Genomic DNA, 14,736 nt, shown 5'->3' with positions numbered 1-14,736 from the left:
TTGTGCATCGCTCCCCAGAGTATCCCCAAACAAGGAGGACTTGGAGAGAGGTGGGCTTCTGAGGAAGGTGAGGCAAGGGGTTGGAGGAGGAGGGCTGCAGAGGAGTTCGGGATCTGGGTTGAATGGGCAGGGGGTGGGGGGGCACTGGAATTGATAAGCAGCAGATGGAAGTGGAAGGCCAACAATGGGGTCACATCTAAGTGCGGTGACTCTGGCCCCTAACTTCAGAGTTGGGGGGCTGGACATGTCCTATAGCTCTCTGCTTACGGCCTGGTCCTGGAGGAGGTCCTCATGCCCACTAATTCCCCAGTTGCACAGATGGAAGATGATCCGCAGAGGGTGTCGTAGAAGAATCTGGTAAACTCAAAAATTCTGGGCACTCCTGGGTTTCCTGTTACTCCTGCCCAGTCCCCAGATCACATCTAGCTTTGACTATTTATGTGCGTAGGAGGAAATCTGGACCTGGAGAATTCAAAGTAGTGGATGACACAAGATCTACTTTTATTTGGTTTGAGGTTTGCAGGGTATAATCCCCAAGCTCCCACTTCCTTCCGAGAAACCACTTTTCCTAAAGCTCGCTGGATTTAATCGGAAAAAATCCGTGGTTGAGATTTAGTGACTCAGGGTATGGGGTTGAGGCAGGCTACCAGGGACCAAGGACACAGCCAGCAGGGTCCAAGGTCCTTGGCTAGGAGCAGAATAGAAATCAAATGCAAGCCAGCAGGAAGTAAGAACAGAGTTTACTGAAGTTACAGAGAGCAGATACAGACGGAGCATGTGGGAGACTCCAAAAAGAAAAGGAGAGAGTCTCATCTTTGCTAGGGGCCTGGGGTTTTTATTGAGGATTGTGGTCCAGTATAAGCGTCCTCTCAGGCATCCTGGAACCGGTTTGAACAAGGGCCCGGGTGTCCGCTGTAAGTCACTCATTCCTTAGAGCCTCGGGGTCTTGGTGCCAAGATGTACAGCACCCGTGGGCTGGAATATGCACATGATGGCTTCATGGAGGCATTCTCTCCCAGTTCTTCCTTAGATGTGATCTGTTGTGCTCCATGACTTCCAAAGAAATCATTAACTCCTTGTCCCTTACAAGGAGGACACATATTATTTGCACTAAAAGGCAAGTGTACAGTGGGGGTGCAGGTCCTAGCAAGGGTAGAAGCAGGACAAGGAGCCAAAGTCAGATTTTGATGGAGCTCTTCAGTTTCCCTATCCCAGAAGGAAGAAGGAATGGCCAGCCTGGGACCACACTAGGCTGTGGGAAGGTAGAGAGGAAAGGTCAAGGTTGAAAATGTGGTCTGGCTCATGGGCAAACACAGGTCATGTTGAAAGTTGAGGCAGGCGGTTGGTTATGAGGTTCTTTCTCCCTACCCCCCACACCCTGGTCCTCTCAGCACAGGGTCTTGGGACCAGCGCCAGAAAGCCTTACCTGTCTTTCTGCCCAGAGTCACAAATCTGTCACTTCCCTGTTTAAAACCCTCCACAATTTCCTCATCACTGACCAGGTAGCATTTAAACTTCTCTGGTCCAGGCAGGCTCTCAAGGTTTGGCCTCATCGGCTTTCATCCCCAGATTCATTCTCCACTTCTGACCCCAGAATCCTCTTCCCACATCTGCCCACAAGTTGGGCAGCCAGCCCTGCTGGATCCCCAAACTGCCTTCTCTCACTTTCTTCCTGTCATCACTATTCCCCACTGTTCCCCTTCCTTCTTTGCCTGAGGGCACAAAAGGCAGCTTCCCCCCAACTCCAAACCCAGGGACAACTTAGTCTCACTAACTTCCCGCATCCCAGGGCATTCTGCCCTGTCCCTCTCATTTCCTGTCTCTCTGCGAGGTAAGTCTCACTGACTTTGGGATCCTTGATTTTTTTCTCCTTTTTTATGGTCCAAGGGCATAGTGTATTGCTTGGCACGATGGCACATATTCTAATTCTCATGGAAAGTATTTCAAGCCATCAGTAGTGGGGACTATTGGGGAAGGAGTTGGGATGAAACCAGAACGGGTGGAGTGTGCGTTTTCCTCAGTGTGTGTGGTGTGTGGGTGTGTGGTGTATTTGTGTTGGAGTGTGTGGGGTCTGAGTCTATGGTATGTGTGGTACATGGGTGTTTAGTGGATGTGTGGTGTGTGGTTGTGAGGGTGAGTGTGTGGTGTGTCTGAGTGTGTAGTGTGTGGTACATGTGTGAGTGTGTGGTGTCTGAGTGTGTCATGTGGGTTGTGTGGTATGTGTTTGGTGTGTGTGATATGTCTGAGTGTGTGGTGTGGTGGTGTGTATGTGGTGTGTGTGGTCAGGCATGAGTGTGTGTGTTTGAGTATCTGAGTGTGTGGTGTGTGTGTATGGTTCTGTGTGTATCTGTACGTGTGTGAGGGCTCTATAGCACAATGGATTCGATGTCGCTCCTGAGCCCCAACTGCCCCTCTTGAGTGTTGAGCATCGGCACGTGGCTGCTCTCAAAGGCCTGGTCACTGAGACGGTGTGTAATGCCACAGAGGCCTCAGAAACTCCTTAGGCCATTGGTCTCACTGAAGGCCTGCTGCGTGGCCATTGAAATTCTCTTCAAGAATCCAGCCAGAGGGGAACAGCATGGGCAAAGGCACGGAGGCACACCAGAGAGATCCAAGGTCAAGAAAATATTCACACACAAGCAGAAAGAAGCTTTTTCACTATTATTCCATGCCATTATTTTTTAAAGTGAGGAAGAGAGAGACCGGAAGAGAGGGAACACAAGCAGGGGTAGTGGAAGAGGGGAAAGCAGGCTCCCTGTTGAGCAGGGGTCCTGATGTGGGGGTCGATCCCAGGACCCTGAGATCATGACCTGAGCCGAAGGCAGATGCTTAACAACTGAGCCACCCAGGTGCCTTTCCATTCCATAGTCTTTTACTGTTAATAATGGTAGTATTAAATTTTTTAAAGCTCTTTTAACTTCTACTTACATCGGAAATTTTGATGTGTGTGTAGGGGGAGCGAGGTTCGGCATTATTTTTTTTAAATCCTGAAACAAGTAGAAGTAGCATAAATAAAAATAAATAAGCTAGTAAAGGAAAAGAAAAACTGCCCAGGTGATCCGAGTGGGCATCCAAGGTTGAGGACCTCCAGCCGGAACCACCGCATCTGCCTGAGCCATGGGCAGAGTGGTCTGGCCGTTTCCAGGTGAGGCAGCTCTCCTTGTCTCCCCATTGTAGCCCCAGAGCCAGCTGCTGCCCCACAGGCAGAAGACATGCTGGGGGTGGGAGGGCATTTATCAAGTCTCAAAGAGATGACACCCAGGGCCTAGAGGGACTATGACTTAAATTATAGCTGGAGAAAACTGGGCTAGGTCAACCAAAGTGAGACAAGGCCCCAGAGAGGGTCCCCAGTGAATAACGGGGGAGGGGACAGAGCAGGTACCCTGCTGTGACTGGAGCCTGAGAAACTCTCATGGGAGGATTACTGGGAGCCGTAGGGCTCTTGGGTAGCAAATATCCTTCCCGGAGGTTATGGACTCCCAGGGTAGTGGGCCAGGAGCCAGCACAGCTGCTCACGGACCTCTAAACCCAGCAGGTCACCCCTTTTGCCTGGGCCACAGCCTCCTCATCTGGGACAGGAGGGAGGTGGGTGAGCCCGTTCTGGGTTCCATCTGAGGCCGCATTTGCACACAATGGTCCGTGCAGAAAACCACCCCCGCCTGCCTCCCGCCAACCACACTGGGAGCAAGGGTGCCAGTGTTCACTGCCCAGTGGCCTTATTTGTGTCCCGCTGAGTTGAGGCAGGAACGTAGACCCTGGAGGCTCCCAGCCATTGCTCAGGCTGAAGACTGCAGTGCCAGCTAGAGAAGGGGAAGGATAGGGAGGGGGGAGATGGGCCTCGTGAATGAACACGGCCTTGGGAGGGGGCAGAAGAGAGTGGGAGGAAGGGAAGAGGGTGGGGTGGGCACAGAGGGAGGAAAACGCAGCCTCATCTGCTTGTTTGTGTTTCTTGTACTTAAGATGCTGACTTCTAGCATATTTTTAAATCCATCAGACATGAAAGCCTGATTTAAATAGACCCGCAGTGTGAAGCTGGTAATTTCACTTGCCACAATAAAGGAACTGGCAGGACGCGAGCAAAGACGCAGCACCTCTCCCCATGCCAGGCAAGCTGCAGAAGCATGGGGAGACTTTGGGGCCAGGTGCTTCCAGCTCCCTGCCCCAGGAGCCGGCTGGAGGAGGGGGTGGTGGAAAGAGAGAAAGATAAAGAAGATGGGAAAGGGAGGGAAAAGTAGGGCAGAAGTGGGACAGGGGAGAAAGTGGAGAAGGGTGAGTGGGAAGACGAAGTACAGAAATGGACAGGCTCAACATTCTCCTGGTCCACGGATGCATTCTGGTCAAGTCATCTAGACTACCAGGCACGCCTTATCCCATATACTTTTACTCTAGGCTCGGTTCAAAACAATCCCAGACTCTCAGGTTTGGTGGGGTAGAGGTAGAGGGAATCTTAAAAGCAGAGTGTTCAACATCTGCTTGAATACCTCTAGAGTTAGGAAACTCACTATCTGGTGAGGCAGCCTATTCCATTGCTGGGCAGTGCTCACAGGGACAAACTTCCTTAGGATAGGTTGCAATCCCCATGCTCGGTGCTGGCTGGTCCTAATATGGCCTGTGAAGTCGCTCAGAACAAGTGTAACACCCAAGTCAGCCCTTCATCATGAAACACAGTATTCGGGTTCTCTCCTACTTCAGTTCTCTTACGCTAGTTCCTAGTGTCCTTACTATAAAGGATTACTGCATCAATCTTGCTAAACCAAAGTATTTCTGGATGCTAATGAGTGTGTTTCCCACTGTAGTCAACGCAACAAAATTTCAGGAATAATAAAAGGCTTTTGCCATTCATTTTTTGTGTCATTCAACACATTCTTATTGAGTCCACACTCCGGGACCACGTTAGCCTGTCCTGTTGGCACAGAAGATATGGAAGTCCTTTCTCCAGGAGCTTATCTACAAGGAATGGAGCCAAATTCCTAAAGAGAAGAAGGGTGAGCAGGGGCAGAAGTGTCAGCAGAATCCAGGGTGGGGTGGAGCTGGTGGAGACCCTTAAGGGAAAGGGATCCGGGGGATCGTGGTCACGGCATTTTTATGAAATGCTACTGTATACTTGTGGGTTTCTAGGTATTTCTTCTCCTTGAGTACACTGAAGCATCAAGGGTGTTAAGTAAGCTTGTCTTCCTTTCTTGCTCCCTTATCTCTGATAAAACCCTCATTGTTGGGCACTGAAGAGAGAATCAGTCCTATAGTCATTCATGGAACATAATTGCTTGTAAAAGTGTTTTCTGAAAAAAAAATGTATTATGGTAAAGTATACAAAACATAAAATTTGCAGTCTTAACCATTTATTACTGTACAGTGACATTGAGTACAGTCACAATATCGCATGGAACCATCATTCCCCTCCAACTCCAGAGGTTTTCATCATCCCAAAATGAAAGAGTCTATAAACCATATGTGTAAAGTGGGTCAATTAGTGCACTATCTGAAGTCTGGACTGGGCAACAAATCTACACACCTAGCATTTATGATGTAAATAGAAAACTGAATGAGACCAGAACCATGCCAGTGAGAACCCTGTAGCCTGCGACGCTGTGTTCCTGTCCCATTTTAAGGCAGAGTGGAAAGATACAAAGCATTCTTAGACAGAATTCTGTAGCCTGAAGGAATGCAAGTTTTCCTTATTCTGCTAGCCCAGAGAAATGGGAGATGCTCTCCCCTGAGGCCCCAGCTTCTCCTGGTTACCAAAAGTGTGGAGCTTTCTTTCTTGCTTATTCTGTTTTTATGTCTTTTGCACAGAGAGACAGATGATGTAATAGCTGACATTTGTCTACAGGTTTTCAGTTGACTTAATCCTTCCCCAGAGTTCTTGTTTGACCTTCACACTAGCAGACAGTAGGGCAGAGAACACTATTTTATGGATTTGGAAGCTAGGGCTCAGAGCACCAAGAAGTTCCAGGTTTTGCCTAAGGTCACACAACTGTGTTCATGTTCTTATTCTGAGCAGATCGTTAGGGATTAGAGAAAACATCTGGGAGAGGCACAGCCTGGGTAAAGTTGGTCAGTTCCATACCAGAAAGGAAGAAAACCAGGCAGGGAAGCATCTTTTATGCACAGAAGCATGGAGCCTAAGTCAAATTAAGTTGTTGAGCCCCCTGAGGGTAATGGATTGCTACTAGCAACAGCTGGGGAGGCTGCTGGGGTGATGAGATGGAATGCTTTGATGGGCATCACACTGTCTGAAATGCAATTGAATCACAGCAGCTGGAATGCTTCTCAGCACTCTGTTTTAATGTCACTGTACAGCTCATTTTGAACCAGTGAGGCAACCCCATGGGTCTACCGGACCCCAGAAGCCCAGCCATCTAGCCTCTGGGAACTGGGGCTCCAGTGGACTGCTTACCAAGTGGTGGGCCTTGTTCTTGAGAAATGATGCTCTGTTCTCAACTGCTTCTATAAGGCAACCATTGTTTGTCAGACACTGTACTAAGCATGAGGCAGAGATGAATGCTCCTGCCCTCGGGAGTTCAGTCCAGTGCATTTCACTCATTACAGCCCTGTGGGCACTGTGTATAAATAAGCACAATACAACACCATTACAGAATGGCCTTGGGGAGCCTATACACTGGATGTTAAATCATATACCCTGACACTCTGTCCTTGACCTGGTGCTGCACATACTCAATAAATTCTACTTCCATAGTAATCTTACTCAAATTCATTAGGAGGCTCCTTGAGCTGTACATGTTTTGATTCCAAGTTAAAAAAAAAAAAATCCCATTCCTTCTGTCCATGTTCTTTGGACATTTTTGCTTAGTAGTGCAGGGTTTTTATGGGTAGTATTTACTTTTATAGGTCAGATGGATCCAGTCATAATTCATTATGATGGCACATGCCTCACTGGCCCTAAGTGTCCTCATTTTCTGGGTGGAGAGTCTCCTGGTGGTATGTCAAGAGCCTGCAAGTACCACTTCCTAATCAGAGCCAAAGTGTTGAAGTTCCAGCCCTGACAGAGGCGTCTGTTCTTGGACTTGACTCAGTCCTGCCCCAGGATGATAAATGAACACAACCTCATTAATGAACAAGTGCTTCTCAGTTTCTACATTGAGTTCAGGTCCTCAGCCAAGCACCATATGGTTTCCCAACCCCCATCATTTCCAGGAAGTTTCTTCCTAAGTAGGACACTTTACTGAAACTGGCTCCACTGAATTGTGTGAAAGTTGGAGTTATGATGTTCTTTGTTACTGTTACTGTTTGTAATTAACATATTTATTAATAGGGACATTAATGGAGGAAGGAAGTGGGGGAGCTTTTGAAAGATCCTACATCATGTTAACCATCATCATCCTTACCCTTCACTCTGACACACACACCCCCAAGGAAAGAAGGGAAGAAATAACAAATAAAGGGTAAAATCTTATAGATTTTGACTGAACTTTGTTGGGATTTGTGCAGTCAATTTCTTTTCCCCCAGATAATAGGAGGAGAGGTGACAGTGCTCGTAAGCCCAGTCAGCAAGAAGTTACTTAAATATTTGTTTCTGTATGTTTGCATACTGTAATTTCATTATTTTGAAGTAATTAAATACTTATGATCTGTAGTATTCTCCCACCTATCCCTTCTGAGTGAAACTTTGTAAAATGTCTGGCTTCCTGGCAGGAAAGGCAACACTGCCTGAGGGTTTCTGGCCTTCTTTCACTTCCTCAAAGAGATGGATATTTTCTTGGGCAGCTCGTCTGCAGCAGGACATCCAGAAGCTCAAGGTAGAGGGGACAGTTCTCAGACCTGAAAGATTTCTGAGTTTCATATCCCTCCTCCAATCCAGAAGATAGGAAAGGCTTTAGGGAGGAGGTTAGAAGTGGAGCTAAGGCACGAGACAAATCCTGGAAATGTTGTGTGAAGTGTGAGGAAGGAAGCAAGAACTGGCAAGTAGAACTTGTTTTGTGCACAGTAGAGATGGCTAGGAAAGTGAGGTTTTTGAAACTTTAAACCCGCTATGTTAAATATGTTCAAAGACCTAAAGGAAAATCTGAGAATAAGGTCCCACCAAATACAGAGAATCAATAAAGATATAAAAATTATAAAAGGGACCAAACAGAAATTTTGGAGTTGAAAATACAATAATGGAAATGAAAATTTCACTAGAAATTCCCAATAGCATATTTGAGCAGGCAGAAGAAAAAAATCACTGAACTTAAAGATAGGGCTGTTGAGATTATCTAGTCTGGGGAACACAAAAAATAAAGAAGGAAAGTGAACAAAACCCCAGAAAACCATCAAGCATATCAACATATGCATCCCAGGAGTTCTAGAAGGAAAGGAGAGGGAGAAAGGGATATAAAGAATATTTAAGGAAATAATGACTAAAACCTCCCTGAATTTGATGAAAGCCATCAATCTACCCATCCAAGAAGCTCAACAAACTCCAAGTAGGATAAACTCTAAGAGATCTATAGCTAGACACATCAAAATCAAACTGTTGAAAGACAAAGACAAAGAATTTTGAAAGCAGCAAGACAGAAGCAAGTCATCACATACAAAAGAACCTCAATAAGATTAAGAGCTACTTTCTCATCAGAAACCATGGGGCCAGAAACAGCGGATGGTATATTCAAAGTAGCAAGGGGAAAATAACCCCGTCAGGCAAAAGTTCAATATCTGACAAAACTATCTTTCAAAACTGAAGGATAAATCAAGACATTTTCATCTAAATGAAACTGAGAGCAGTGGTCTTTAGCAGTAAAACTAGTGAAGTAATACTAGTGAAGAGAAAGACCCTAGTTAGTTACTTGAATAACATGAAGAAATAAAAAGCACTGGCAAAAGTAATTACATAATTAAATATAGAAAATAGTATGAATGCATTTTTTGTAACTTCTTTTTAAATCTGATTTAAAAGAGAACTGCATAGAAGCAATAAAAATAAATCTATGTTGGTGGGAAAAAATGTATAAAGATGTAACTTGTGACAATATAAACATACAGGAGAGGGGAATGGAACTATACAGGAGCAAAGTTTTGTGTGGTATTGAATTTAAGTTGGTATTAATCCAAACTAGATTGTTATAAACTGAGATATTAATGGTTACTTTCAGGGCACCAACCAAGAAAATAAATTTAAAAAATACTAAATGAAACAAGAAGATAATTAAAATAATACATTAGAAAATAACTAACAAAAGAAGGCAGTAATGGAGAAGCAGAAGAACAAAAAGACATACGAAATACAGAAAAGATATAGCAGAATGGCAGGCATAAATCTTACTTTACCCAATATATTAAATGTAAACAGAGTAAACTTCCTAGTGAAAGGGCAGAGATTGGAAGAATATATTAAAAGACATGATCATACTATATGTTGTCTACAAGAGATTCAGTTTAGATTCAAAAGCATAAATAGGGAGAAAGTACAAAAATAGAGAAGGTTATAGCAACAGCAACCAAAAGAGAGCTGGAGTGTCTCTACTAATATCAGACAAAATAGACTGTAAGACAAAAATTGTTACCAAAAGCAAGAAGGACACCTTATAATGATAAAGGGTCAATTCATAAAGAAGACATAACAATTATAAACATATATGAACCCAGAAATAGAGTCCCAAAATCCTTGAAGCAAACCACTTTAGGAGAAGGCAGCTCTGTCCTAAATACTTGAACCCCATGACCACTAGGATTTATTCCCTTGAGCTAGCATTTTGCCTCCTTTAAAGTTCTTTCTTAAAGTATACATATGGCCCTTAAGCCACCATTTGCATTAGTACTTTAGCTGAAATTGGTTTAAGATCCTTTAGAGCATTGTCCTGTGACAGGACAAAGGGTTGAGCTATTTTTGATAGAACGTATAGGTGTGACCTGGAATGGGCTCAAGGGGTAGAGTAGGGAAGAGTGGAGTCCAAGACTGGGTTGAAGTGTTAAGGAAAGACAAAGAGTATCAGATGGAGAGAGGTGGAAGAAAGCTAATATATTACAGAGGAACAGAGAAGACCCCCAAAAGACCATCAAGCAAATAAATGGTAGACAAATAGCAAAACAACTGGGGCAGGGCATCTGGGTGGCTCAGTCGGTTAAAGCATCTGATTCTCAGTGTTGGCTCCAGTCATGATCTCAGGTCATGAGATCGAGCCCCACATATGGCTCATCAAGGAGTCTGCTTGAGTTTCCCTTTCCTTCTCCTTCTGCCCCTCCACCCTGTGCACGCTTGCTCTTTCTCTCTTGTGCTGTAAAATAAATAAATATATCTAAAAACAAATATCACAAAAAACAACCAGAGTTTTGGTTCGGTGCTGAAGCCCCTGGTTTGGCAACTCAGGGCTGAGGGCAGCCACAAATGACAGAAGAAGTGAAAGGAGTCAGAATAGGGAAGAAAATGTGGAGCCAACGCTGGTGGCGAGCAGAGGTCATTCTTAGGTAAATACCCTAACAGTAGGTCTCAGGTGCTGTCTGTGTCCTGGAGAACCACAGGCAGGGAGCAGAGTGAATTAGATTATGCGGAAGCAGACCACATACACTATGAGATACGGTACTGACTGGAAAACCAGGAAACCCACAGGAACAAAGGAGAGCAGAGCTAAGAGCAATGCCAGAAACAAGCTCATATGCCAAGGAAATGGGTTCAGCAATTGAGTACTCAAATAAGGTAGTGTTTATGAGAACACCCACTTATAGGTCTTAGTAAGTGTTAGCTGGTTCTCAATCTGAAATTAGGGCGAGGTTAGTGGTCTGGGCAGTGACTCAATGTTGACAACAAAGGTAGCCCCTACCTGTTAGCACCTATGTGTACTGGGCACTGTGCTAAGTATTTCACATTCATTGCCTCATTTAATATTTAAAGTGTCCGTGTGAGGTAGACATTGAAACCTCCAATCTACAGATGAACAGGAACCCTGGCCAGGTGACTTCAAGGTCATTACAGCTATGTAAATGGTTTGGAGCCAGAGGTTTCTCTGACAGCACTCTGCCAGGCCCTGGGACAGGCTCACAGTCACGGGGGTGACTTGGATCACCTTGATAGCTTATGGGGAATTTGGAGAGAAGGGGAGGCTCTGACCTTGGCACACAGAACTTCTCAGAGGCTCTCTGAGGTCCCATCCTCCATACTTGTTTCAAGTGGGGTTAGAGAAGAAAGCAGCAGGGGCCTAAAGACCCTCGCTGCCCTCTCTTCTCTGCCTGGACTTTTGAGGTTTTGTGGGCTGTGGGGTCAGGCACTAGGATCACTCCACCCTGTTCTAAATCCTGAATGCTCTTCTCCTAAATGGAAAAATGTAGCCCCAAGCCAGGGACTTGGTATAGGGTATAAAGGCATCTGCGGGCTTGGGAAACTCCAGGTATAGCCAACTTGCCCCATAAGTTCCAACTGTCATCTCTGCTTTTTTGTTTTCAGAAGCAGGAGATTCAGTTTACTTTCTTTATGGTGATCCTTACCTTCTATCTGCCCCCGCCCTGCTCAACAACACATATTCACATAGCAACACACACCCACACAGATGCTGGAGGGCCACTTCTGGGTGACCCATCACCCCCTGCATCCCACGAATGAGACAATTGCCATGGTCCTTTCTTAGAGAAAGGAGTTTCCTATGAGTTCCCTTCAAATTTGGACTGAAGGCAAGGCTAGCCTAAGTTAGAAGACGAAGCTATCATCACAAGGACCCTGAACAAGAAGAACCAGAACCATCAAAGAGCCCAGCATTCATTTTACAGATGAGATGGTCGATCAGACAGGGAGCTGCCTTCCCCCAAGATCATGAGGCACCTCCTGGGGCTCAGTGCTGGCTTTTGTGTTGTACCATCCATGGGCTCCCTGGTGCCTCCAAGCACCAAATGACGGTAAGAAAAGCCTGAGAAAAGGAGGTAGGCATTTGCCTGGTGACCCATGGAACTCTGACACTTCTAGGAGTCTGGGGAGGAGGCTACAGGGAACACCCTTAGGAACTCTGACCAGCAGACACTCTACTACCAAGCTGGCTGTATACCGTTGTCTTGAATCTTCTTGGAGGCCTGTGGACACTTTGTGCTTCTCTCCCTTCCTATGTTGTGCCACTTAGGTATGGACACCACTCACTTTCCTGTAGGGCTGGGCCTGCAGCACATGAGTGGTAGGGGGCGGTGAGCTTTATGATCTTTTCATCCAGGCCCCCACCCAAGCCAAGAATGCCCTCCCCTCGCCAGCCCCCCTGACGGCCCGCCAGGGATGCTGGAGCCCAGCTGGGGCTGGGAACTCATCACCACCCAGATGAAGGGACCACATACGGGCCCAGATCATGCTCCTAATGCAACATCCCAGGGATGCTGAAGTCTGCAGCTACACTCTGCTCACTTCTGAAACACCAGCTATATGTCCACAACATGGCCACACTTTCTTTTTTTAAATATAGTCTTCTGGAAATAAAATAATAAAATAAAATGAAGTCGGTAACTATGGACCCAGTGCCGGGCCTCACTGCCTGCATGTCAATCTACCCCATTAATCATCATGTACAATTTTTCGAAGAGCTATTTTGAGAAACATTGGAAAATGGCTTTTACAGAGCTATATATACCTTATTTATACACCAGAAATGGTCGCTCTGTTTAGCAGCAGATGGGTTTTTCCCCTCGTTTTCTTCTCATCTCTTAGTCAAAGTTAAGTAGGAACTAAGCCCACTCACTCACCCCAGGCACACATTTATCACCCACAGTCCACCTTGGAGTCAGGGCTGTGGGTGGGGGGTTGAGAGGAAAGGGTGTGGGTTTCTCATAAGGCATGTTCCAGAGACTGCGAGGGGACAAATACAGGAGGCATGGTGGCTGCTGAGACACGGGGTTCTGCAGCCCAGCAAGGAGCAGGATCCCTGCGGGTGGGGTGTGCAATAGAATGTGGATGCTTTTCTCAACACCACGTGGCCATCTCGAGGTCTATGAAGCATATGCCAAGAGCATCCCATTGATATCCAGAGAACAGGAGCCAAAGGAAGACCCACCGCCCTGGTCCTGTGTCTTTGGCCTACAGGAAGCAGCAAGTCTGCCCTTCGTGGTTGCCATGACAACCACGGTGCTGCATTTCCTAAGGGCAAGGGGAGCAGAAGGGAGGTGGGGAAGGCATGTGGTGATTTTTCTGGAAAAGCCCATCTGTTTCTTTTCCCCACAAAACTAAGCTGGGGGAAGGGGTGGGAAATGGGCACCTGGGTCTAGAGAGAGAAGATAAAGAAGATTCCAAAATGCTCCAGGAGCAGCTTTCCTGGCTGGATGTGCTTCCCCTCCTGTTGGTGGAGGCAAGTCGCTGACAGAAACAAGGGCTTAGGCAGGCTGTGGTGGCAGCATCCAAGCAGGAGCCCATGTGCAGGAATCAGGGTAAGTCCTGTGACCTCATGTCCACATGGAGCAGGGCTGGGAGGACTCTTATCAGCCACAGCAAGATTTCTTTTTGGCAGGGCGATCAACTTGTATTGTGTCCTCCCTGGCTGTATCTTCTTGTTTCTTGAGGATCCTGGGAGAGGGGAAGGTATAACATCAGTAGTGGAGAGCACTAGGTCCTGGGGTTACAGGCCATTTGGATGATAAGGAAGGAACTCAGCCTCACCAGAGCATCAGAGAATTCAAAGTGTCCCTCTGGGAAGTACAGGTATGTAACCATAATTTGTAAAGACAACGTTTAGGCAATATGGATCTTTCGTGACACCTCTTCCAAGAAGCCTCACCTGATTCTCCAGGTGGTGTAAGTGTCCCTGACAGCATTCTAGCCATTTCTCTATTATAAACCCATCACCCTGCATCAGAAGGTGCTTTCACCCTTCTGAGGGTGGCTCCCTCAGGTGAGAAATCCGCTTGAAGCCAGGACTGTATGTTTTGTCTCTGTGTCTCTGTAGCCTATCTAGTACCTGGCACACAGTGGAGACTCAAAAAGTATACTTTTGCGTTATTAACCCTATAGGAGTTCTGTCCCATGTCGCTACAGTTCCAGATTAAATGTAGGAGGTGAAGGATTAAAAATAGTGCGAAGGATCTTATCCCTGCTTGATAGCCTCAATGTGTTTTCACCTTTAGCATCTCTCTGGATATTTACAACAACCTGAGTCAGCAGGGATGCTCTGATGAATGTTCCTAAGTTAGACTTGGCCTACGAATCAGTGTCAGAGAAAAGCCTACAGGGTATTCCATGACTCCACAGCCTCTCCAATGCATAGATAAAGTGGTTCTAGATAGATGGGTAGGTGACTGGATGGATGGATGGATGGATGGGTGGGTGGGTGGGTAGATGGAATGAAATGAATGCCTATAAATAAGTGAATAAATGAGTGAATGTCCAAGTATTGAGAATAGGGCCTTCTTCTATGGGATTTTTGGGATTTTTAAAATTTTGGTGTAGGGAGAGGCTTACGAAAACAGTCTTTAGGTGGAACTAACCCTTTAAGACTGTCCCCTTGGTGCCTCTAGTTCCTCCCAAACAGCGCCTCCCTCCCGGGCTTCTGCCCTCTCCCCTAGAGTCTGTATTGTAACTGTTGTTATTCCCAGCTGGATGCCAACAATTCCCTGCTAAGATACTGGCCAGTGTTCAGGGACCTGTGATGTGACCTTTCCCAGAAGGATTTGCATTTTAAAAGAAGATCCCTGGGGAAAAGGCAGCTTTTAAGCTGCAGAAGAAGGCAGCAGTGGGGGTGAGAGGCAGGGGAGCGTTTCCTTTTTGTCCCTATTGTATTTCAGAGGGCTGTCCCGGAACCCCACACAAAAGCCTAGGCCTCCAGCCCCTTTACCCAGAAGGCTCCA

General features: G+C 46.3%; 1 protein-coding gene across 10 annotated transcripts in view; it reads right to left on the bottom strand.

Moving 5' to 3' along the window:
- Positions 1–722: 722 nt before the first annotated feature.
- CRACR2A (calcium release activated channel regulator 2A) overlaps positions 723–14,736 on the bottom strand; it is a 204,635-nt gene continuing 190,621 nt past the window's right edge. For 9 of the 10 annotated variants that reach the window (XM_082737960.1, XM_082737962.1, XM_082737961.1 and 6 more), the window contains one exon: positions 5,226–13,459. In XM_082737960.1, the coding sequence (XP_082594086.1) occupies positions 13,375–13,459 (85 nt within the window). In that variant the 3' untranslated portion in view covers positions 5,226–13,374. Of the gene's footprint in view, positions 1,253–5,225; positions 13,460–14,736 lie in introns of those variants that run through there. The other variant, XR_014313624.1, reaches the window with a different exon arrangement.

This window comes from Mustela nivalis (assembly GCF_964662115.1).
Source record: "Mustela nivalis genome assembly, chromosome: 7".
Classification (NCBI taxonomy): Eukaryota; Metazoa; Chordata; class Mammalia; order Carnivora; family Mustelidae; genus Mustela; species Mustela nivalis.
Note: the sequence above shows the minus strand (reverse complement) of the source record. Positions and strands in the feature narration are given on the sequence as shown.